The 23959-nt window shown below is 39.1% G+C and overlaps 1 protein-coding gene across 3 annotated transcripts in view; it reads left to right on the forward strand.

The window, feature by feature from the left end:
• Positions 1–28: 28 nt before the first annotated feature.
• Positions 29–23959, forward strand: part of LOC128783673 (cohesin subunit SA-2-like) — a 75190-nt gene continuing 51259 nt past the window's right edge. For 2 of the 3 annotated variants that reach the window (XM_053934647.1, XM_053934649.1), the window contains exons 1-13: positions 29–123; positions 247–415; positions 4598–4682; positions 5309–5455; positions 6933–7029; positions 8038–8114; positions 12091–12162; positions 13870–14074; positions 15145–15296; positions 16554–16627; positions 17060–17183; positions 21236–21334; positions 23389–23468. In XM_053934647.1, coding sequence (XP_053790622.1) covers positions 372–415; positions 4598–4682; positions 5309–5455; positions 6933–7029; positions 8038–8114; positions 12091–12162; positions 13870–14074; positions 15145–15296; positions 16554–16627; positions 17060–17183; positions 21236–21334; positions 23389–23468 — 1256 coding nt within the window. In that variant the 5' untranslated portion in view covers positions 29–123; positions 247–371. Of the gene's footprint in view, positions 124–246; positions 416–3145; positions 3198–4597; positions 4683–5308; positions 5456–6932; positions 7030–8037; positions 8115–12090; positions 12163–13869; positions 14075–15144; positions 15297–16553; positions 16628–17059; positions 17184–21235; positions 21335–23388; positions 23469–23959 lie in introns of those variants that run through there. The other variant, XM_053934648.1, reaches the window with a different exon arrangement.

Below are 23959 nucleotides of genomic sequence, written 5' to 3' on the forward strand. Positions count from 1 at the left end.
AGCGCCGCCGCCGCCCATGTGACAGCGCTCCCCGCCCCTGCCGGGCCCAGCGGCCGCCGTGATTGACGCCAGGCCCGGGCCGGCCGCGCTGGGCAGCGCCCGGGAGGGACTGCGGGGTTGTCGGTAGGTTTAATTTCATTCTGTTTAATCCTCTTCTGAGGCCGTGGGGGGAGGGGGGATGAAGGGGGGGCTGTTTCTGCCCTGGTTTGCCTGGAATTAAGTCTCTTTGTGTGCCTTTCTTGACAGTTTTCGGCCTCTGCTCCGCCCGCAAAAGCCGAAGGGTTGTTAAGTTTTTAACACTCTCGATTTCGGTGAAGTTTCCTCGGAAGGTCGTGACAGCTTGTTTATGCTGCTGAAATAATGTAGCGGAAATGATAGCCGAGCCCAACGCAGCCAGTAACCTTCCCAGCCAAAAGTAAGACCTGGCACAGGTTGCCTGTAAAATCTATTGGCGAATTCGGGTGCTGTCCCTTGGATTTGTGCTGTGCAGATACCGTGGCAGTCTGTAGTGTGTCATCTTGGGGAGAAAGGGGAAAAAAGGTGTTTGCTGTGCATTGTGTTTTGTTACTAATATCTTCATTTTATTTCCTTTCATGTACTATTTACCATCTTCTTAATGTAGCATTTTATGCTGTTTGACAGAGCCCTTGGCTATGCAAGCTTTTCTGCCTTATTCACCACAGTGCACCTTACAAAAAAAGGGGCAGATTCATTGTCAGTGCAGGTGTTCCCTTTATTGGAGAATTTGGGGATGCTGAGGGAGAAGAGTGCTAAGTAATATGCTAGCTCCCTGTAGGCGTTGATGGGGGCATTGCTTCTATATATTTTGTATTGTTTTTATCATGTCTTCTTCCTTTTATTTGTTAGTCATCTGTTGAGATGAGATAAAGTATTCATATAATTGTTTACACAATGGCAACTAGAAGTTCTACTAGAATATATATAAATAAATGTAAAGTTAAAGCATTTGTGTATTTCTTGTTTGGTTTCAAAGAGTGAAACTTCTTAGGTGTCCACTGTTGTGTGCTTTGAACTCACTGCAGCCTAGTCTTTTCTGATCCTGTCACGTTCCTGGCCTGTTTACTCCCTGTGTTTTGCTTCATTATGATCTAATGAAAGCTGAGAGTTGTAGCCCATGATGACATGAATAGCTTCCCATATATTCCAGTATGTTTCATCTGAAACCAGCCTTTTACCTTCAAAAGTGTTAGGCAGGCACATGGCAGTTGCTTAGTGGAGCTTCTTGTGTTGCTTCTAAAAGATGAACCAGTTATTTTGAAATTTATAAATTTAAAAATTTACAGGTAGGATTCTTTCAGTAGCATAGATTAATTGTTCCTTTTACATAGCAAAAGGAATATATTGCCTCCTTGGTAAAGGGGTACTTTTGTTTTCAAGTGTGAGTCACCAAATCTCTTCTAAATGTTTATTAGGATAAGAAAACTGAATTCAGACGTTCTCACAGTAGTATTGTGTCCAAGCATTAGATGTGGGACTTGGCTTCCTTCGTACTTCAGGTGTTTTATCTTATCAGTAATACTTCAAGTGCTGGTGAAAGGATAATACTGTGGCAGGAACATAAGGTAAAAATGAGTCTCTGAGCCATACATAGCAGGGTATAAAGGTGGAAATAGAAATGGCATTTTGCTTATGCTTTCTTACTGGTTGCTGATGGAAGCAATTAAGTGGCTGAGAGCTGTTTCTTCCAGTGCATGAAGCAGTGAATGTATGCATGCAGAAGTGCTCAACATGGTGTAGAATAACAAAGGGAGGAAAAAAAAACCCAGCTAGTTCAAAATTTGTCACCCTACCATTGCACTCCTATAGTTGAGAAGATGTTAAATGGAGATCTGTATAGGGATTGCTGCAGAAGTGACCCCTGTGTCTTCCCCAACTAGGTACAGTAATACCTATGTTTTGCTTAAGAAGATATGAGGATGTCTTAATTCTTTTAATAGTTTCTTCAACAGAAATGTAGTTGTGCAAATGCAAGTTCCATTTAAATATCCCATTTAATTGCTCATTGGTTTCATGGGGTTCAGTTTCTAGGTGCTGGTCTAGTGGTCTAGTTTCTGCAAATGTTTGTACTTGCCTTACGAATAGCCTCACTGGAAGCTTCAAAAAAAAAAAGTGAAACAGTTCAGAATCTAAATAGCTTATTAGTGTTTAGTGCTTAGTTAAATTTGGCAAATGCTTAAGAGAGATGTTTAGTTGCATGTGTAACAGGTACTCTAACAGGTTTTACCCCAGATATGTTTTATTTGGCTCAGCATGAGGGATCTGTAGATCTGTGGTCTTCCCACTGTTGGAGGTTTGGCTGAGCTTTGCTAACATGCTGTTCCGTATGCTAGGCATTTCTTTACTTTGTTGGGTCCCTTTTGCTACAAGTACATTTTGTCTGGCATAAGAGACTAAGCAAGTAGCACGAGGCCAGTAGATACTGTCCAGAGTGCTGTCCTTCAGGATATTCTTGGGAAAGAGAAGCATGAATTAAACCTTCAAAGAAGTATGTTCTAGACGGAGATACTAAAAGCAGTACATGATCAGACAAGTCCTTCATGGAGCTGTCCTGTGGCAGTTCTGATTTTTGAATTATTTAAGTGTTTTAAATAATAATGGACTCAAATATAGTTGCTATAATCAAATGCAGTGCATTAACCTTCATTATGGGATGGAGTAAGTTGCTAACTAGTACTTGTAAACAATTCAGAAAAGGTTTTGAAGGTGTGTTGAGTGTTACGTTGAGGTACAGTGCAGAAACTAGTAACCCATGTTACTATGGTGTCGGCTGGCACGTGAGTTGTTGTTCCTGTGAAACAGTGCAAGTAAGAACCTGTTAGTCCAGCCCCACAGTGATGCATTCTGCTTTGAAATCAAGAGTGAAAGGCTTTAATCACAGAGGAGAAACAGCGCCTTGCCAAACATGTTTGGATTCTTTTTGGTTTTGTGGTCTGTAGAAGGATCTGAGAAGAGCAAACTGGCATCAGAAAAGCAATACATATTGTTGTCCCTTGCTGTTTGTTCTTTTCAGCTGGGAAGTCTCTGGTAGTACTTGGGATACTTAATATCTGTGGCTTGCAATTTTAAATCAAAGAAGACAATTGAAAACTTTTGTGAATGATTGCTTATGGAATGCTGACTCAGCTGGGAGCTATAGTTTATCCCACTCTTCACATGCAGAAGTCCAGACAGCTGGGGTAAGGATTGGTTCATCCTGAATTATTTTCTTTCCTTTTGTCTATCAAACACTGTGGCATGTTTTGAACTTTTCTATAAGTAGTAATTAATGGAGTTTAACTTCCATGGGACATTTCTCTGTAAGGAAGGTAAGCGTATGCATAATTGTATTTAGAAATTTTATACATTTTTGTGCAATTATATATTTATATAGAATTTTTATAGGAGTCTTTGGAAGCGTCATTCTACATCACTTCTTGAAGTGTCTCAGTAGATCAAAAATGTAAACAGAGACGTGTTTAAATAAAACCTGTCTGCTCTTACCAACAAAATAATGTTGGGTCCTTGGTCCTACAGTTGATGCTATTCTGTCTCAGAATTTGCTTTGCAAAACAGTTGTGGGAAGAAAAACGATAAAACTGCTTATCTGGCATTGATAAACCTAGGTGGAGTTGAGCTTGCTCTGCATTCATAGAACAGTTAATTCTCCATCTGTGTTAGCCAACACTGGGTACTGGAGAGTTGACTGTATCTGATAGTGTAACATGCTGGTTTTTTTTGTTTGTAAAGTGGTCACTTGTGTTAGTACACTCTCTTGTTGCAGTAGTATCACAAAAATAGAAGTAATTGTACACTCTCATATTTACTTTCTTTCTGTGCCTTCCTGTAGTACAAGTCAACAGGCTTCATGTCCTGGCCACTGTAGTTTAAAGGAGGCCATTGCAGCCAGCTTCCAGTACTGGACCTGCTGCACAAGTGGGATCCAGCTCGTCTACTCAAACATGACCTTTGGCAAAGCACATTGTTAGCATTGGGAATGATGAAAGATGGCACGGTTTCATTGCAGATAAATGTATGGCTCCAGATCTCCCAGAAGGTGCATCTTTCTTTATAAAATTGTTCCTCCATGATATTAGCAATGACCTGAAAAATGAAATTTTTTATGTATCTTTTTTCTTCAGCATGTTTTATAAACAAAGTAAACCAATTTCTTCCTCCCAGTTTAAAATGTAGACCCGTGAAATGTTACTGCCTTGTTTAGCTTAGGGCACCCACAGAGTGAATGCCTACTTGTGTTGGTTCACGGTGCAAAGCTCTTAAGTCAACAAAGGCTGCATTAAGTCAACATCAACTTTCTTTTTCATATACTTACTTTATACTTCCTTGATACCTTTGATAGCTTTGCTGGTTTTCCAATTATCTGCATATCAAGCCAGTAGCTTGAAAAAGGCCCCAAATTTCTGTTGTACTTTTAAAGTTAGCTGTTTGGCTTTTAGTGACAAAATGTCACCACTTTCAAACAATTAATTAAAAATACTAAAATACGCATATTTGCTTTTATTTTCTTCTGGTTTTGTCCTGAAGTGTGTAGTTCTGAGTGCTCACTGCTAACCCCTTCAACGTGTTTGTTACACCTTAGAGAGAATGCTGTCCATGATGAGACTGTTCCCGAGTCTGCTACGCAGAATGGCACTTGTGTGAGAAATGGCAACCTGAAAACACCAGTAAGTCAATTTTGTACCACTTCATTCAAGCTTTTAAAAGTTTTAATTATTTTAAGTTGTGGAGTTTATTTTGTGTCTCATTCAGTTGTTGCAAAATTGAGTATTGCATGCAGCAATCACACTGCATCTAAAAGTTGGACACTGGATACAGCTTGACTCTCAAATTCCATTGGCAGCAGAGTCTCAATGCTGGCCTTTGAATGGTCAGTTCATTTCAGCATTGCTCTTCCTTTCTGTGCTTTGTGTGCAGCTGCTGTTAATTTGCAGGTAGTGAGTTTAACCTGTGAGTGAAAAGATGTAGAAGAGCTTGCTTTCTATTCTTCAGAAATGACAGCTGCCACTGAAAACTGCCTTCTGGGTAGTGTGCAACTGTACAAAAACTTCTTTCCTGTTATATTTTCCTATGCTTATGACTCATTGTTAAGAGTAAAATTCAAACTGGTAAATGTTTTCTTTCATCCCCTTTTAGTATGGTCGTATTTGGTAAGGCATTGTTGGGATCCTTGGGGCATAAAACTGAGCAGCCTGAGGAAGTGATTACAATAAGAGCAAAATAAACTTGTATCTGTGAATGTCTGTTGTCTGTTGTGTTTTCTCACATACTTTGTTTACTTGACTCGTTTCAGAGAGAGAAGAGAAAGGTCCGAGAGCAGTGTGAAAACATAAGGAGGAATTCTACTGCTAGCAGAAGAGTGAGCCAGCTGCAGAATGGAGAAGTGGTTGAGGCAGTTACCTTGTTTGAAGTGGTTAGCATGGGGAAGCAGGCCATGCAGGTATTCCCAGCACTGAGTTCTGAAAGCACTTGGTGGAGGGAAGGTGAATAAACAGTAGTAATTTCCATTATTTGTACTATGGAACATTTAAATTTTGGGTTAGCTGGGGAAGACACATGTTTGATTGGAAAACTGCTGTGAGTGTGGCTCTTGGAAAGCTTCAAGAAATTAGTGAAGAGGTAGTTGTCAGATATTTAAAAAGAGGAACAAAATTGTACCTAAACAGGTCTACAATGCCTTAATATACAATGAGATAATTATTTAAAAAAATGTGGAAAAGATTCATCAATAGCAAATTTTAGTTGTTCAGAATTCTGAAAAATCAGGCTTTTCTTTTAATTTTTTTTCTTCCCCCCCCTCCCTGTACTTGCCTTGTACCATTAATCTTTTACCTTCATTCCAATGCAGTTTGCCAGCAGCTTGTATAATAGCCAGGTTCCCTGTTCATCTATATAGTTAGCAATTTTCTTCAATGTGAGGAAGCCCACCTCCTCATAGTCTGTGAGCACATGTGTATATTATCTTTGTATATGTGTATGAAAATCTGGAGCCCCAAATATTTTTATGTAGAGTTATAGATATGTCTCTGGTGTCTAGTGATTGTAAGCAGTGTGTGTGTGTGTGTGCACATCTGCATGAAAAGTACATTTATATTTTGGATATGAAACCTTTGTGCTATGGCTGGGGTAACTTCAGTAGAGCTCCCTGAAGAGCTTGGCTTCTGCTGTGCCAACGATCATGGGAAGGTCTTGGAAAGGAAGCTTTTGTTTCTTGACAAAAAGAAACAAAAGCTTGAGTTCTGTTGCTGCTAGAATTTATTCAAACTGCTGTGTGGAACTACTAGTGGGTTGAAGCCTGGATGGCCTGTCCCAGGAGACCCATGTCACTTAGAGGCTGTAGGCTGTACTGCCCTAGAAATGAAATTTTGAGTTGTTTTTTGGCTTATGTTAGTATGTGAACTGTTTCAAACCTTCTGCACAAATCAAGTGCTAGAGAAAAAGAGAACTTCCAGGGTAAATTGCTGGTAGAATTTAATACTAACTATTAAATGGTGCAGAGGTTAAATGTATGTGTGGTGGTTTTTTTTTTTTTTTTTTTTTTTTTTTTTTTTTTTTTTTTTTTTTTTTGTGTTTATTTCTTTGTTTTTAAATTAAATGGTTACCTCAGTGCAATCAAGAACTCAGGAGGACAACTTTTTACTTTTTTTTATATTACATTTATTAAAACGTGGTAATTTTCTGTGTTAACAGGAAGGAAAGCATCTGTGAAAAGCAGCATTGTCTAAAGCAGTTTAAGACTTGAAAGAGTCTTTTAGAACTACTAGAAATGGAAGAGAATTGCTTGGAGTTTATTCTTGGTTTTGTAATTTAATGGAGTTGGAGCAGTGTTAGTTTTTGTCTTTATTGTGGGTATCTTCAGTGGAGTGCAGCAAACTGTGTTCATCTCCTGACTAATGAGCTTCTTTAATCTGTTCTAGTCGGTGGTAGTTGACTGGGTTGAAGCTTATAAACAAGACAGGAATGTGGCACTTCTGGATCTCATCAACTTCTTCATTCAGTGCTCAGGCTGTCAAGGTAATTTACCTTCTTCACAGCCCATTCCAGTGTCTGTGTGTGAGAGGAGTCTGATGTGTGCTTTTTGAAATGGAGTTTTTCTCTCCAGTAAATCATGAACTTCTGATCTATACAGTTCGTTAAGACGAACTCCAGATGGGCAGGCAAAATAGAAAAGAATGCTGCTGGTTAAATTCTTTGTGCTAGCAGCATTCCAGCTCTGAGAGCTGTATTTGAACATGGTTTGCAGGGTCAGGTTTCTGAAGTGGCATGTCACATTGCTTTGGAGAATCCTCACATAGGGACAGTGCTTTTGATGAATGTTCTAATTAAAATCCAGTGTTTCAGTTGCCCTTTGTTTTATATTTCCTGGTATCTTTTGTTTTGCTAGTATCCTTGTTTGAAAATAAGCAGCTAGCAAATTCAGCTCCCTGCTTTCGTGGCTAGAAAAGCAATGTCTTGCCTCATTGCAGTTGCTTTTGCTAGAGTGTTGTGAAGCTGTCTGTTTCATAACAAACATTGAAGCCTTCCGGGAAGAGTCTGCTAGTGAAATGCTTCAGGATGGCAAGTAAGAGTTTTAAGAAGACTGTCCTGTTAGTTTGAAACTTCTGAGTGTATTTAAGCAGCTGGAAATGTACTTTTTACGTGTCTTTTTTTTTCCCTAGGTCTTTGACTAATATGCCTTCTCTTACGGGAAATACTTTGGGGTTTTTGACTAGTTTTGACCTATGGGCAGAATTTTAGTCAGTCTTTGAAGTAAATGAATGAACAGAGAAAATATCCTTTTCATACAGCACAGAGCAGACTTCTCTAATGCGAATTTCAGTATTGGTTCATCAGTACTTTTTCCTATCAGTTTATTTACCTGTTTCTTTATATATATATTACCTGTACCAGTGTACAGACATAAAACAGAATTACCCTGTCTTTGGTGTGTCTAAATTTAATGAAGTCCTTACTGTGGTTTGGACTTGATTAATGTTTTAGAGTTGTCAGTAATTCTTTCTAAAACACTGTCTTTTTTTTTAGGCATGGTAACAGCAGAGATGTTTCAAAGTTTGTACAAGAAGGATGTCATGCAAAAAATGACAGAGACCTTTGATAAGGTAGGTACAACTTTGATTTTGCATGTCTTTTTAATATAAACAATAGGCTCTACTTTAATAGCCAACCTGGATGGAATTCCTGTTGCTTATCAGGAGCTCTGTACCACTTCATTTATTTAGTAAAATAAACCTTTTTTTTTTTTTTGCAAGAGAAATTTGTTGTCATAATGACCCATTTTAGCAGCAGCAAGATATGTTTTTTTTGAAGTTACTTTTATTTTGAGAGTTTTATTAGGGCTGTCTGACTGCAGCCTTCATGAATCTTTCTCTTAGGAGTTCTTTTGATAATGACTTTATAGATGTAGATATAAACCAGCACTGCAGCAGGTAAATGGTTCCTTTGGTATTTGGTTGATAGGTCCTTTAAAAATACTAATATGGATTACTGATTAATTATTTCAAAGATATTTTTAGCTGATATTTTATTTGAATATGTTATTTCTGCTTTACTGACAATTAGGATTTTAATAACTGTATTATGTCATATGGAAGAAGAAAAATGCATTTCAGATTGTTAGATAATTTTGAAAACAGTAGTGAGTATTTCATTTCTTGTGAATTGTTAAGAAAAGCACATAGCTTTACAATGCTGTTTCACTGCTTGACTGCTCCGTGGCTAATTATGCCAACATGAAATTTTCTGCAGTGCTCTCACAGTTGCTTCCATGCTTTTTTTTTCCCTATATTTGTCACTTCTGAATTGATTTGTCAAGCAGCAGCCATCAGCCTTATTTTAATTGAGCATCTTTCAAAGACCAGCTGCTGTAGAAATTCCCACAGAGGGTGAATTTGCCAGCATGGTTTTCTTAATTTTAGAAGTATAGTAGTACTTGGGCTAATTTTTTGACAGAAATGAATCTATATGTGTCTGGTCATATGAATTAGTACTCTGGCAGTTCTTTGCCAACTAAATTAGCCCTGAATAACACTCATGATAGTGCAGGCACTCTGGCAGATACAAAGATGTGATTATTTTTACCGTCAGCCTAGAAATATTACAGCTCTGTAACCATTTCACCTGTCCTGGGCAAAAAGGCAGGTTCTGCAGTTGCCTTAAAAGCTGTATTTTCCATGCTCTATGAAGAAAGTAAGTTCTTTCTCACCTTTTTCATAAATAAGATGGAATTATAAGTTACTGGCTTAAGTTAGTTGAGAAGGAGTGCCATATGGGACTACTGTGATTTCAAAAGCATTTTTTGAAAACTAGTGGCAATAATAGTGAAAGTAGTAATGAGAGTTGAAAATATTGCCCAATATTTGCTCAATATCATCTTGCCTTTGAATTTTTGCTGTTTGTTTCTAGCATCCAGGGAATTCATTCACGATCATTTCAGTGATTCAACCATGGCATTGCTGTTCAGTTAATTGCAGCATTATATCCTTGTACCAATGCTTCCTCCTAGAATTCTTCCTAATGTTAGTGGGAAATATTAATAGAGTTCAGTATGGCAAGAAAAGAAATCCTAATATCCTCATTGACATGGTGGTGAAGTATGAGTTAGTGGTCAGTGACGTGGACTGAAAACTGGTGGAATATCCAGGCCTGTAGGTGGCAAAAAGTCCAGTTGGAGGCTAGTCACTAGTGCTGTACCCCAGTTTGATACTGGGGCCAGTGCTGTTTTACATATTTAATAATGACCTGGACACCAAGGAAGAGTTTACTCTCAGCAGATTTTCAGATGATGCAAAATGGGGAGGATTAGCTGTCAAATCAGGTGGTTGTTCTGCTGTTCAGAGGGACCCTCAACAGACTGGAGAGTTTGGCAGAGGGGAACCTCATGAAGTTCTACAACAGGAAGCCCTAGGAACCTGGAAGTGAATCCCTGTGCACCACTACACACTGGGGACTGATTGACTGGCAAGCAGTTCTTCAGAGTAGGATCTTGGTGTGGGTGACAAAAATGAACATGAGCCAACAATGCACCCTTGCTGCAAAGTTGACCAACAACCTCCTGGCCTGCATTAGGCAGAGCATTGCCAGCAGATCATAGGGGATGATCTTTCCTCTCTGCTCATACTACTGAGACTCGTCTGGAGTGCTGAGTCAAGTTCTGGACCTTATAGAACAAGAGAGAGATGGGTTTACTGGAGTGAGGTCAGTGAAGGGCCACAAAGATGATTTATGATCTTTGATATGAGGAGAGAGAGGCTGAGGGAATTGAGCTTGTTCAGTCTGGAAAGAAGCTGGCTCAAAGGAGTCTCACTCATGTGTTAAAATACCTGATGTGACAGAAGGAAGCACAGCTCCACTCAGTGGTGTGCAGTGAGATGGTGAGTGCAAAGGCAAGCCAAGATGGGCAGTGGTTCAAACTAAAATGGACAAAATTTTACCTGAACACAAGAAAACTTCTACTGAGAGAATGGTCAAACAGTGGAGCAGATTGCCAAGAGAGTCTCTGAAGATAGTATTTGAGTGCTCATGGCATCACCTGACAGTGAGGGAAAAGACATGTACTTTGAGGGATCCTTGACAGAATGATGATGGCATCAATTGTAGTTAAAATTAAAGCTTTATTTCTTAACCGTGTGTTATTATTAGTATAGAGCAGAATTTATTATTAAAATGGCACAGGATTTCTATAAGCAGAATCAATATAATTGCATAATATAGAATTTATAATATAGCTCAGGTCTCACTGTCCAGCAGGAGCTCTGGTCAGAGTTCACCACTTAGACCTTGTAGTACCTTGATTTTGCAGACAGTGCTCTGGGTGCTATGATGCTTCCCTGTTCTCTGACTGGGTCATTGCCACCCCCTGCCTGGCCGAATGCCTGGGACCTACAGGGTTGGTAAGGAAGGGAGTAATTGGTCTGGCACCCAGGAACCATGAGACTGTGAGGGAGGGAAGTTAATCCGTTTGATTTGTCTGCTTGGTTCACAGGACCTTCAGGGCCTGGTAACGATGTAATGAATGTGTGACCTGCTTGGTCACAGGGAAGGGCTGCTTGCCTCTTAAAATTGCATTAGTTATGGTAACTACATTTCCAGGAGTTGAGAGCATAGGAGCTGGTTGCACAGTGCACTGGGCAGCCTTTGCTGACTGACCTTGCTTGAGCAGGTGGGGTTGGATTAGATTATGTCAAAGAATCCCTCTCAATTTCAGTCTTTCTGTAATTCTGTGAAAACTTGTACTGATGTTGGAAGCAGAGAATAGCTTTAATATGGTCATTGAGGCATTTATTTCATCTTTGTGAGCCATGGTATTCCTCAGTGACGAGACAGTCTTGTCTTCACACTGTTCTTTGTTTTTCTTCTATTTTAAGATAACCTGTTTCTTCTGCTTTTGTTCCTGTTTGTGACATTTACTTCTTGCAGTTCTTTGTTCTTACAGAGTTTTTCTTTTCTTTCCCGTTTTGTTGCTCAGACATTTAGGAAGGGAAGAGTTAACTTTGGTGCTTAGCTGTACAGCTAGATGGGTATAGAAATACTTGTGCTTCACTGAACCTGATAAAGAGCTCTATATTTAATGCCTTTTGTTTTGGAATAATTGCAGAGTTGAGAAAACATCTTTGAATTAAGTCACACTGGTGATGAAAACATTTCTCTCTTAATTTGAAAAGCTCAGAATGTTTTTTTTTAAGGTTTAGATGTTTTACATCTAGGTACCAAATGTTGAAAATGGTTTTACATACTTAGACTTGCTGAGGAGCCTTATCTTGGAGTTAATAATGAGGGTTATACTTTGTATATGTTTGCTTATAAATTATGGAAACAAGTTGTCTCATATTAGGATTTTATACAAAAGTGTCTTTCTTCTGTCATTGGTTTAAAAAAAAAAAAACAAACAACAAAACCCAGATGAGAAGGATTTAGGTTTTTTGTAGTATTTTGGCTTGTGTGGGTCACCTGTACTGCACATTGGTTGCAGTTCTAATGGCCTTTAAAATATGTTGCGTGTTTTGTAATTCTTTTGTCTATGAATTATCTGTGCCATTTCATTAACAAGCTTTCAAAATTTTGTCTCCTGCATTACAGGAAACTGGGTTGCAGTATAAGAAATTCATGGCGTATCCTTGGATCCTAACAGTTACTTGGCCGGTGGACATGGTAGGGCTGTTGTAGCTTTCCACAACTGTAGTATAGCTTTTTCTGTGGGGAATTTATCTGAACTCCTTGTTGGCACTTCATTTTGACTTTCCTCTCTTTCTGTAGACTCTGTAGGAAAGAAGGAAACATTTCCTGGTTGAGTCAGAGCAGGAGCTCACATCACTCTGGAAGAACCTGTGTTAAGGGCTTAATCTGACTTGATTTCTGGAAGCAGAGTTATTTCTCTAGTGGTTATGAAAAGAATCTAAGGGAATCCTAAGTTAGGTGCCTAAATTTAGGTGGTGTGCCCTTCATGTTGCATATATGGTTACAGCGTGCATGCTACCATTGAAGAGTATCCCACTGTGATAAACATGGGCAGTAGAAATGCTCTTAAAAAGTGAGAAGTATTTTGTACTGCTTTTCAGATTGAGGTGCAAGCTATGGTGATAAAGTAGATATTTCCTGAACTATGGCCTTTCTTCTGTCCCTGTCATGATCAAGGAGCATTAAATAAGACTTGCTGGAAACTTCCCTTTCTGTTTTGGCACTTGCTGCTACTGTTAGGCTCTGAACTGACTCTTACAGCCTGGTCAGGAGCATATTCCAAATTCCTGATGTGCTTTGGGTTGCAGCCAGCCCTGTGATCATCCTGTATTTGCATTTATCATTAAAGAAGGAGCAGCCCCTCTGCATTGGAGACATAGTTACAAGAGAAAAGCATGAAGTGTACTTTATAATACTTTATAAGCACTGAGTATGATGCTGTGTTAGAATGTGGCTGAGAAGGTGTTTGCCCCCTGGTTGAAGGACCAGCTGAGCAGTGGCCAGCCTTTAGGAAGAGGTTTTCCACAGTGAGTGAAGTTTTGGAGTTCCTTGACTCCACTCACACATGGAAACTCTGAAGATGCAAATTAATATTCTGAGCCATTCCTGGGATCTGTGAGGTGTACATGAAATAAGTGTTCACACTTGAGGCTACCATTTGCAAAGTCTGTCTAGTGTGCTTTCCACTACTTTGTATGAGAAGTCATTTCACCTTCCCTCTGTCTGCTTTCCTCCTGGCAGTATCAGCCATACTGTGGACACTTATATTTTTATTGTAACTTGCATGATGTCAAAGGTATTGCCCACTTACTGTTTCTGTGGGGGTTTTTGGAGACCCAGGTGCAGGTCATATAGGTGAATGACCAAGTATTTGGCATTAAGCTTTAGCCTGGTAAACTGCTCAAGCTGGCAGTGCTGCTGAAGAGAACAGTCCTGTCCTGTTCACACCACAGTTGTTTGTCTCCACTTTTCACTTCATTTTTTGCCTGGATTTTACCATACTTTTGCAGGAAGAGGAAGGATAGAAAAGTGGGGAAGCACTGCTACCTGTGTGAAAGTAGAGTAAGCCAGGAGTGCTCATGGTTTATGCCAGTGAAAGTTACTTATTCTGCTCTGCCTTCACACACTTTCTCCCCCTGTCTGTTTACAGCTGCTTTGCATACATTGTTTTCAAATGTGAGCTATTATTATGTGTAGCTTGAATAAAGCTATTTCGTCTCTCTGCTTGCTTGTATCCTAGTTGCTTGTCGCTACTTTGGAATACTAATCATGAAAAACGTTATAGCGGATGAAATGAAACTCTCTGTCAGCAAAACTGTCTCTGATGTTCAGTGGGAGAGATGGGAATGCAGAAGCTGAGCTAAGTAGTGTGTTTTCTCTCAACTTGTCTTTCTTGTGCAGGACAATGAAGACTACCCACTGATCAGAACAGGACCCTATTGGAAGAAGTTCAAGGCCAATTTCTGTGAATTCATTGCAGTGCTTGTCCAGCAGTGCCAGTGTAGCATCCTGTATGATAACTACTTGATGGACACCATCATCTCGCTGCTTACAGGGTTAGCAGATTCCATGGTCAGAGCATTCAGGCACACAAGCACTTTGGCAGGTAAAATCACTTGCAGAGTTGCTATAGAGGTGTTGAGTTTTATTGACTTGTGTACTAACAAAACAGTTTTAAATTGAAAAACTATTTACTGGAGCAGTTCTCTTATGCACTGAGAGTACCTTCCTCCTAGTGTATGTTGTATGAATGTCTGTAATATAAACTGTTCCCACGTGTATCTAAATTGAATTTGAATTTGAATGCTTTAGATATGATAGATCTAACACAATTTTTTCTTTATAAAGAAATCTTTAATGTGTGACATGACTGACTTCAGAATTTTGATGTTCTGAGTATTATATTTTTCAGTAACTGATTTTTCATTGTTTTCTGTTTTGTTGTTTTTCTCCCTCCACTAACTAATGTGATGAGGTTGCAGTAGATGCTTCACCTTAAGAAGCTTCCCTTGGAGAACGGCTGTTCTTGTGGCCTCTGTACTAAAAAGAACGTTGCTTGTTGCACATTTTTGTTTCATGCAGCGTGATGATACTAAATCTACTACTTTTTTCCCCTAAAGCCAGTAAATACCCTCTTTGTCATGCAAAGAGCACTTAAAAGTGTAATTTATTCTAAAGTATGCTGTTTGCTTTGAGGGCTCAAAAAACTGACTTGAAATCTGTTCAAGCCATCCAACAATCCTTAGAGGAATGTGAATTATTGTCCATTCCAGTAGTATATTAAGATTCCCAGCCATTTCTGAGCCAGCTTTTCAATTTTTTTTTTTTTTTTGGTTACCAACAATCAGCTGTTCCACAATTCTAGATTCTTTTGCAGAAAAATCAGAATTACATAAATATACAAGAGAGTTGCCCAGTAAAAGACTTCTCTGACCAGAACTCTGACCAAAAGTTTTAAACCACCAGAAATAGAAATTAATTTTCCCTTTTTGATCATTGTCTGCCTTTAAAATAAGCACTGTATTTTAAAGCAAATTACTATAATCCAGTAGTGCTCATATTTTCAATATAAACTGGATTTGGCTAACTATTCCCTTTTTGTGATAAAGTAGTGACTATATTTATGCTGCATATCTCTGAGCTAAGCTAACTGTGCTGGGTTTGTTTCTTTTTTAGCAATGAAACTTCTGACAGCAGTTGTAAGCGTCCATCTGAACCTTGATGTCAACAAACACAATGCTCAAAGATTGTATGAGGTGGAGAAGAAGAGGCTAAGTGGCAAGAGGACCAGTTACAGACTTGATCAGCTAGAGAGAAAAAGGAAAGAGGTTAGGGAAGTATCTTGTATGGGAGATTTGTGAAAGTGTAAAAGGATTGCTGGCTGCTTGCTTTTGGGTCCATGCAGTTCTTTGAGGTTTGTATGTTTATCTAATGCATGGTGCAGAGCAGGTGTGACTGGCTGGATTAAGTGGTACAGACATGACTAAGGTAAAAACTGCCCTATGTACTGTTAACCTGTGATGTCTGTCCTACTGGTTGCTTTTCTAAATTGGTGTCATTAGCCTTTGATCTTCACACAAATATGGATTTACACACAAATTTAATTGTCTCAGTAGCTCTGGTGTTGTGGAAGTGCAGTTTTGTATATGTTTGTACAAATTACAAGCCCAAATTTTAGTGATGAATCAAAAGGGACACAGGCTAAGTGTCATCTCTGTGTAAGTCATGCTTTATAAAAATGGATTGAACTTCAGGGATGTCCTGTGTCATTTTTGCTTTTCAGTTTCTGTTGTTTCTTCCCTGCTCAAAGACAGCTCCTTTTCAACTCCCAGAGGCAGAGCTATAGCTGTAAATAATAATAACTCTGGCTTAAGGGAGAAGGTGACTTGATGAATGAACATCAGGTATAGTTCCTTGTCTCCTGACCTTAGAATCGCTTATCTCTGTTCTGAGTTTTAGATGTCTGTGGGATTCTCTGTTACAGAGACAATACCCTTTTTGTGGGGAGGAGTGTTTGGATGGGACGGGATATTTTAGTATCATTTTAAGTCTGATCTTATGGGAAAGACAGAGGAAATGAGTGTGTTGGAGGGAAAACCAAAACTTGTCACTCTTCTGATGTTGTTGATGAGAGAATATTTTTATTAGGTGACTTGGATTTTGAGAAATTCCTACCTACATTTTCAGGATTCAGTTTTTAATGCACTTGTGTATTCTGAAAATTCCTTTGTCTGCCTTTTTTCCATCTCTGTTCGAGTACATGAAAAGAGAATTTGAATCTGTATGTGAAGATCGCTTAATACTCATGCTGTATCTTTGTGTGATTTCTGATAGATCAAAATTCACTGTATCAAACTAGTAGCTTGTTTCCCAAGGCTAGTAGTTATCCAATAAATCTTTCCTCAAGATGTAGCCACAAAAAGGCCAGCTGCTAGTGCAGATACAGACCCCTCCTTTTATGTTGGTACCATGTTTAAACACCAGCAGTTTGCATCACAGTAGTATTCCAAGGGCCCTGATGAAAATTTTTCATGTGTAGCGTATTGTGGGACCAATATTAACATTCAGTTCTTTTTGTATTTCAGTATGAGCATAAGCTTCTAGAGATACAGAACATGATGAATGCTATTTTCAAAGGGACATTTCTAAACCGTTACCGGTAAGAGTGAAAACAAAGCTGTGACGTGTATCTGCATTCCCCAGGAACTCTTGCTCGGATTGTACAGATATGAGAATCAAGTTAAACATCCTGGAGACACTGTGGTGTCAAGGAAGGTGTAACAGTTAAATTATTTTTAAGAATCTGGGCTTCCAAAAGAACCTCTCTAGTGTGTTCTTTCAATTCTTCCTGCTGGCTGTAGAGCAGTGTGTTTGTGAATGAGAAGATAGCCAGAATTGCAAAATAGTTTGTGGCTAAAAGTAGCCGTAGTATTGATTGAAGAATAACTTATAATATTAATATAAAGATACTTGTAATATTTTGAATTATACATGCTTTTGAAATTCCAGAACTTAAAAATATTGCAAATAATAGAATTTGTTTTAAAATTAATTTTTAATGTATTAATATTATGATTTTATAATTTCACAGTGATGTTATCCCTGAGATCAGAGCAACTTGCATTGAAGAAATTGGCAGCTGGATTAAAACATACCCAGATGCTTTTTTGAATGATAGCTACTTAAAATATGTTGGGTGGATGCTGTATGATAAGGTAAAGTTTAATTTTTTTTTTTTACTTAGTCCATTAGGTTTTTAATGTACTTAGTACATTAATTTTTTTTACTTAGTACATTAGGTTTTTTGTTTTAAATTTTTGAAAGAATCCTAGCATTTAAATTCTTGAGAGTAGATCTTTAAGACTGTAGTGGTACAATAGGAATTTACTTTCTTCCCCATTTCAGGTTTTATTTTAAAAGCAATTTTAACACTAAATAACAGAACATTTTTCCAGTCTGTGTGAATCCCTGTATGTGCAGTTATATTTATGTTACTGAATTAGGAGTTATTTCTGGACTGTAAAATGGCTTATATCCTTTCAGAGGGTTAAATATTGACTGAAATTCTGCTTTTAGGCTCGATTGACATTTAAAATTTTGTTTAGATTTATAAAAAATGAACAAATAAATATTGCCTACTACAATTCTATTGTAGTAGAATAGTCTTCAATGTTGCATTTCTCATGGGCAGTTAGATTCAGAAAATTTTTACAGGAAGTCCAGCCATTTCCCAAAGGGTTTTTTCCTTTTACTTATAATTGAGTTGTTTTTGTTTTTGTTTTTGTTTTTTTTTTGAGTAGAGGCACTTTTAAATACAAATACCACCAAAACAGACAAGCAAAAAAACCAAAATAAGTCAGTAAGTCCAAAACATCAAGCAGTAGAACAATAGGCAGTGGGTAAAATCTGATACTTGAGAAGTTGCACTGGAACATGAGGAAGAATTTCTTTACTGTGTGGGTGACTGTTCCCTAGAGGAGATTGCCCAGAGAGGTTGTGGAGTCTCCCTCACTGGAGATGTTCAGAGCTGTCCGGATGCAATCCTGCGCTGGGATGACGCTGCTTGAGCAGGGAGGTTGGACCAGATGGACCAATCAGATGGACCAGACGCACCAACCACTGCAGTCCCTTCCAACCTGACCTGTTCTGTACTTCTGTGAAAATATACTTTTTCTCTTGCTTCGAAGACGCATGAGAGACTTCAGGGGGATAGGAATGTTTATCAGGAACGGCTTATTAGCAAAATCGACACGTTATAGTCCTGCAGGCCGCCTTTGAAGGTGTCTGTAGCTCCTGTGTAGATCCTGAAGCCTGCCGGGATCCGTGTCAGCTGCGGGCGATGTGTTGTGGAACCAGGTTGTACTCTGCCAGGCGGCCAGGAGGGGGCGCGCGAGGCTCCTGCTTCCCGGCCTCGCGCCGTCCCTCTGAAGGTGGCATTTGGGTTTTTAGGACGGCAAATCTATCAAGAACCGTCGTTTGTTCATGCATACATTTTATCTGATCACAATATGTTTCTAGTACGTGTTCAGTTTGGAGAATTCTCAAAAGAAAATGGTTTTTTTGGAAGATGATGTGTCTTCACTTGCAGTGCTCTGCAGTGAAGATTAACAGCTGGTGTCTAATTAATGCACACAGCTCCCCCAGTGCTATTTACTGGAAACTGGAAATAGTTGTTTTTTTCTAAAGCTGTTTTCATCTGAAAGCAATGCAGATGCAAGCAGAGTGAGATAAAGTGAGGTGTCTTCCATATTCTGCATTTGGCTGAGACCTGGTAGTGTGCCACTACTGGTAGCTTCAGTCTTGGCTGTGCTTTGTGATTTGCAGCCAGTGTCAAATTGCCAGATTTTAAAACGGGGGCACCAACAGGGCAGCAGTATTTTTTATATATTGTCATGGATTTTTTTGGGGGGGGTCTGGGGGGGGAGAGCAGTTTTTAGAATTGTTTTGCCTTGGAAGACAGTTGGGTTGTCTTTGCTATCCAGGAGTAACTCAGAAGTAGACCTTCCCAGTTCATAATCTGGGAAGTGTTGACTCAGCAGTCCTATCAAACCATCCAGGTCCCAGCCTGTATCTGTAAGGTTTTATTGAACAGCCCCATCTCTGTGATAGTGGTGGGGCTGAAATCTCATAACTGAATATGTTCAAGCAGTGCTGGAGCCTGTGCAGAGCACTCTGAGGTCACTAGAGCTGCCCACCACTTTACTTAGGTTTTCTGTCATCAGGTCAGGGTCAAAATGTGCTGTGATACAGCTGAGGGACAGTGTATGTGTTCAGAGTATCCTGAAAATGTGCTTACATAATTCCCCTTCAATCTGTCACAGCTTCAAAGGACCAAACAGGGAGTTTTTTTGTCGAGATTAGAATGGTAGTTCTGATGAGGGGAGTAAGTGGTTGGATGTTTGTGTTTGCTGATGCTGCTGTTGAAAGAACCTGAAGGTATTGAGATATTCTTGATAATTCAACATTACTTCACGTCCTTCCAAAACTATGGGAAATGTTGAATTTAGAAAAGGGGAGGTGGTTGAGAAGGGGATGCAAGGAAAATGCAGATGAAAACTTAGGAAAAATAACAGAAGTAGTCATACAAGTAGTTATATGTTTCTATTTACTGGAGTTAATTTTCTCAGCGCTTAAAGAAACATATATATGTGGGGGTGTGACGGAGAGGTTTTGGGTGGGAACAGGATAGCTCAGAAGGGGGATGGTACGCTTTAATATGTTACACTTTTGAAGGTGTATGCTTGACTCCACCTGGCTGAGAAATGACATTACCAGGCATGTGCCAAGAGCTATGTGACCATTCAGCAAACCAGCGCACACTGGTGTTGCTTTCCCCACACAAAAATTCAGTCCCTGTTCCCTAAGAAGAATGTTGTGACAAAGAACCAAGGGCATCTGAGAGAACCAAGAGAACCAAAGAACCAAGCCAGTTTTGCAGTACATTGGCTGAGCTGAGTTTGTGCCAGTGTGCAGTGATGGGTGCAACCTTGGGACTGTCTGTGAGTGAATTCTGTGCCGGTAGGAAGCAGCAGGTGTGGGCAACAGTCTCTTCCTCAGAGACTTCAAAATTAAAGTACAATATAGAATAAGTACTGCTGGTGTGACATGGACAGATTAGAGAGCACTGTACATTGTTAAGTGTTGATCTTTCATTTGTATTTCTAGTCAAAAGCTGTCTTAAAGCAAACTGTTAGTCAAAGCCTGCCATTGGGTATCATCCTTGGCTTTCCATCTAAGCAGGTGAACAGGAACTTGTAGCAATGGATAGCCTGTGTGTAGGTGGTCTCCTTTCTTGGATTTCCATGTTTATTCTTATTGCTATTGTTAGCAAGAGGAATTAAGAAAGAAATACGAAGAGTGATTCAAAGCCTGCAGTTCATCTTAGGGTCTCTGCTGATATGCTTAACATTATAAATTTACAGAACACATGATTTTTCTATGTTGGATCATCAAAATTTTCCTAATGCCATTTAAAGCTTTGTCCCTTGAATGATGTAACGATATACATGAGCTAATTGAAAAGCTGGCTAAGGAAAAGACTTCTTTTTGAGGCATCTGTGAAGCAGCAGTACTAATAGTATGAAATAACACCTTGTATGGATAAATATATTTTGCCTAAATTAACTAATTAGGCTGAATTCAACCCTTTTCCTACAATTCTCAAAATAACTATGTTCTAGTGTAAAACAGAAATAGGGAGAAAGCATGATGCTTAACTCTGTAAGAATCCACAGTGATAAGGCAGTGCATTTCTAAGTTGTACCTCTTCCTCTGCGAATCTAGAGAAATCTGTAATTTCTTGGACTCCTTGTCTGATTTTAACAATTGTTCCAGTCAGCTGTTGACAAGAAGCAAGCAAAGTCTGATGTATGGGAGAGTTCTGGTTGTATACTAAGTAGGTCATCCATACACCTGTCTTTGTATCTTTAACATGAATAGCACAATCCTTGTATCTCTTGCATTCTGTTGCTTTTATTAACTGTGGTCTGTGAGAGTTTCTTTGGCTCTTAGGGAGCCTAACACAAACTTTGATGTTACCTTTGAGTTTGGCTCGCTGCAGGCTTCCTCTGTGTATGAGGGAGGGAGATGAGTGTGTGTACACACAAACAAACTGGTACTGATGTCACTAATAAAGAAGATGAGGCAGCATTTGGATAGTCTGCTGTAGGCACTCACAAAGAGCTCTTATTTACATGATATAAATGCTTATAGTGACTAAGAAAGATGCATGTATTTTACTGTTAGCCAATTTCTCTTTGTCTTACAGCAAGCTGAAGTGCGGTTGAAGTGTCTTCTGGGACTGCAGGGAATTTACAGCAGAAAAGAACTTGTTTCCAGGATGGATCTCTTTACTAACAGATTCAAGGTAAATAGATTACGGTTTGCTGTTTTTTTAAGTCTAGGTTGGGTGTATACACAGGGCCTGATGTTTTGATCAGAACTGATCTCCCCATTCTCTACACTGAGAGGATCTTAGACTCCTGCAGAAACAGCCTTGTTGACTGAATAGATGGCGTATTGCAGAGAGGGATGTTTCCCTCTGTTTCTATGAACTCTTCCATTTCACTTCAGTTCACACAAAATGGTGTTACCATGCACTGTGGTTGGTTATCTCCACCATTTATCCAGATTGGCCCAGGTTTTTTTACAGGATCTTTGGCAGATGACAAAGAATTTCCTATGCTAAAGATCCTCTTTTTGCTGCCCCTGATAATGGGTTAACCTTATAGATAGTGGACTGGCTGTCCATGTATCACACTGATGTGGGAATGGCTCTCTCTTGATCTACCATGTCAGTATGGATCTTGAAGAAGGATCCCTTATCTCCTTTCTGAAAAAATCAAGTGATACACTGTAGTTTTGAGAGCTTGTTTTGTGGCTTCACTGACCCTGTACTCCGCCTTTATCATATTCCAATATCCCGACTAATTTAAGAAGTAAGCCCTTACTTTTTTTAACCTTGGCCTTGCTAAGGATTTTGTCAGCTGCTCTTACCCTAGGAGGGTTGCATCTTCTCAGTATTTGAGTAAGAAAGCTCAAGATTATGTGATTGATATCTCAGTCCCTGTGAATGAGGACATGATTCATTGTCAGGACAAATCAATGCCTGCATATGGTGGCAAACCCATGGCCTTTTTTGCAAAAGGTGTAGGGCTTACCTGTGTGTCGGAGCAATTCCTAGTAGTGAAAAATACCTATTACATATCCTCAAAGAACACAAAATGGATTGATACTGGTATCTTAGTAATAAATTATTCAGGATTAAACTCAGCTAACTAAGATTGACCCCTGTTTTAAATGATTATGTGGTAGTCCCTTATCTTTCTGATTACTGTAAGGTCTGTAACCAAATCCAGGATTGGTGTTCAGTAAAGAGTGATGAAATAGCTCCAGGCTGTTTGTGCTGCCATCTCCCTGTGTGGAGGATGCAGTATAAATGGATTATTGCTAACTCCATCCCCCACTCAATAAACCCCCACCGAAAATCAACTCCTTCCCCTCTAAACAAAAGAAATCCAAACAGCTACACACAAAATACCAGTTTCAAAGTTTAAAGCAAGCTTTCTCAGTGGTAGGGAGTGTAATCATATAACCATCAATCCATTTCCTTCAAACGGGAGTTACACAAGCTCCCTCTATTACCCTTGAATATTCAGACTCAGGATTTTTGGATTTAGACACCTTCCAACTGGATTGTGAGAAAAAGGAAGGTGCAAAGGAAAATGAATGTAGAGATTTAGAAACCATGTGTTAAATGGGGAAACTAAAATAGTTCCAAATCAAGCAAGTCTAAAGGTGTAATATATCTTAAAGATATAGGCCACTCTGAGGTGTGCAAGTTCCTGGTTTCATGGGATTGGAAGTTTTTCAGTTTTTTGAGCTGTTTGCATGTGTACTAGTTAAAATATTGTGAATTCTGGAGGTCAGCAGTATTGCTGCTATGCCATGAGGTATCTTTATGACTTTAACTGTCTTTTCAGCAAGGCACTGACTTCTGTAATGTGTAGGTGCAGGCACTTTACTGTTAGTGGGAGAAACTGATTAGATAATGCTTGTAATTTGAGGCTTACCTTCATTTAACATACTGAAGTGCTAGTAGTAACATCTTAGAAACAAGTTGTCAGTCACTTTTAATTTGTAGTGTGTAGTTAATGTCTTGTGAACGCATACAGTACATGTATAAAAAATATCATATTACTGCATGATTAATTCAGTTAAAAAATTAACATGCTGTTAATTTTCAGGGGCTGGGGAACTACTTGGTAGTAATCAAGTTGCCTTATGTCTCTTAGGAAATAGCTGCTGAAATAAAAATAAATCTCTGCTGTACTAGTGTAGATGATCTAGCTGTAGCAAAAATACATGTTTATTGAGAACAAACCATGTTACATCTTTTTATTGTCATTTTACATCCATTAGGATCGAATTGTGTCCATGCCTCTGGACAAGGACCATGAAGTAGCAGTTCAAGCCATGAAACTCTTGATGCTTATGTCACAGTAAATAATTTCTTTTTTAATTTACTGTATTGTTTTAATGGCAACAAGATCCAGGTACAAACCTGATGAATCTTCCTGTAATCACTTACTTGTTGGGAAACAGTTGCTTCTGGCAGGATATGAGTTACAGTTAAAGCTGCTCAAGACATGACATTTTCTTTCTGTGGGAAATGCCAGTGTTAAGAAAACCCTTGTGCTGAGATTCACTCTGAAAACTACATTTTTATATCTTTACATTTCCCTCTGAAAGGAAATTCCACCTTTTTTAATTCTGGCTTTTCTCAAAAGGAGCATTTGACTTGGGGGAAGTTCCCACTGAAGATGGGATCCCCACCCCATCTTCTGTCCCAGGATTGCCAGGCTTTGACCAGGAGCTTGGAGAACTCTGCCCTCTTCCCTGTCTCTGCAACTGATGCAGGAAGCTTTGAGCTTTGAGGCTGTTGCTAGAATTTGGACTTTCAGATTCTTGGCTCCAGGGCAGAGAATCTGGT

This window comes from Vidua chalybeata, chromosome 2 (assembly GCF_026979565.1).
Source record: "Vidua chalybeata isolate OUT-0048 chromosome 2, bVidCha1 merged haplotype, whole genome shotgun sequence".
Classification (NCBI taxonomy): Eukaryota; Metazoa; Chordata; class Aves; order Passeriformes; family Viduidae; genus Vidua; species Vidua chalybeata.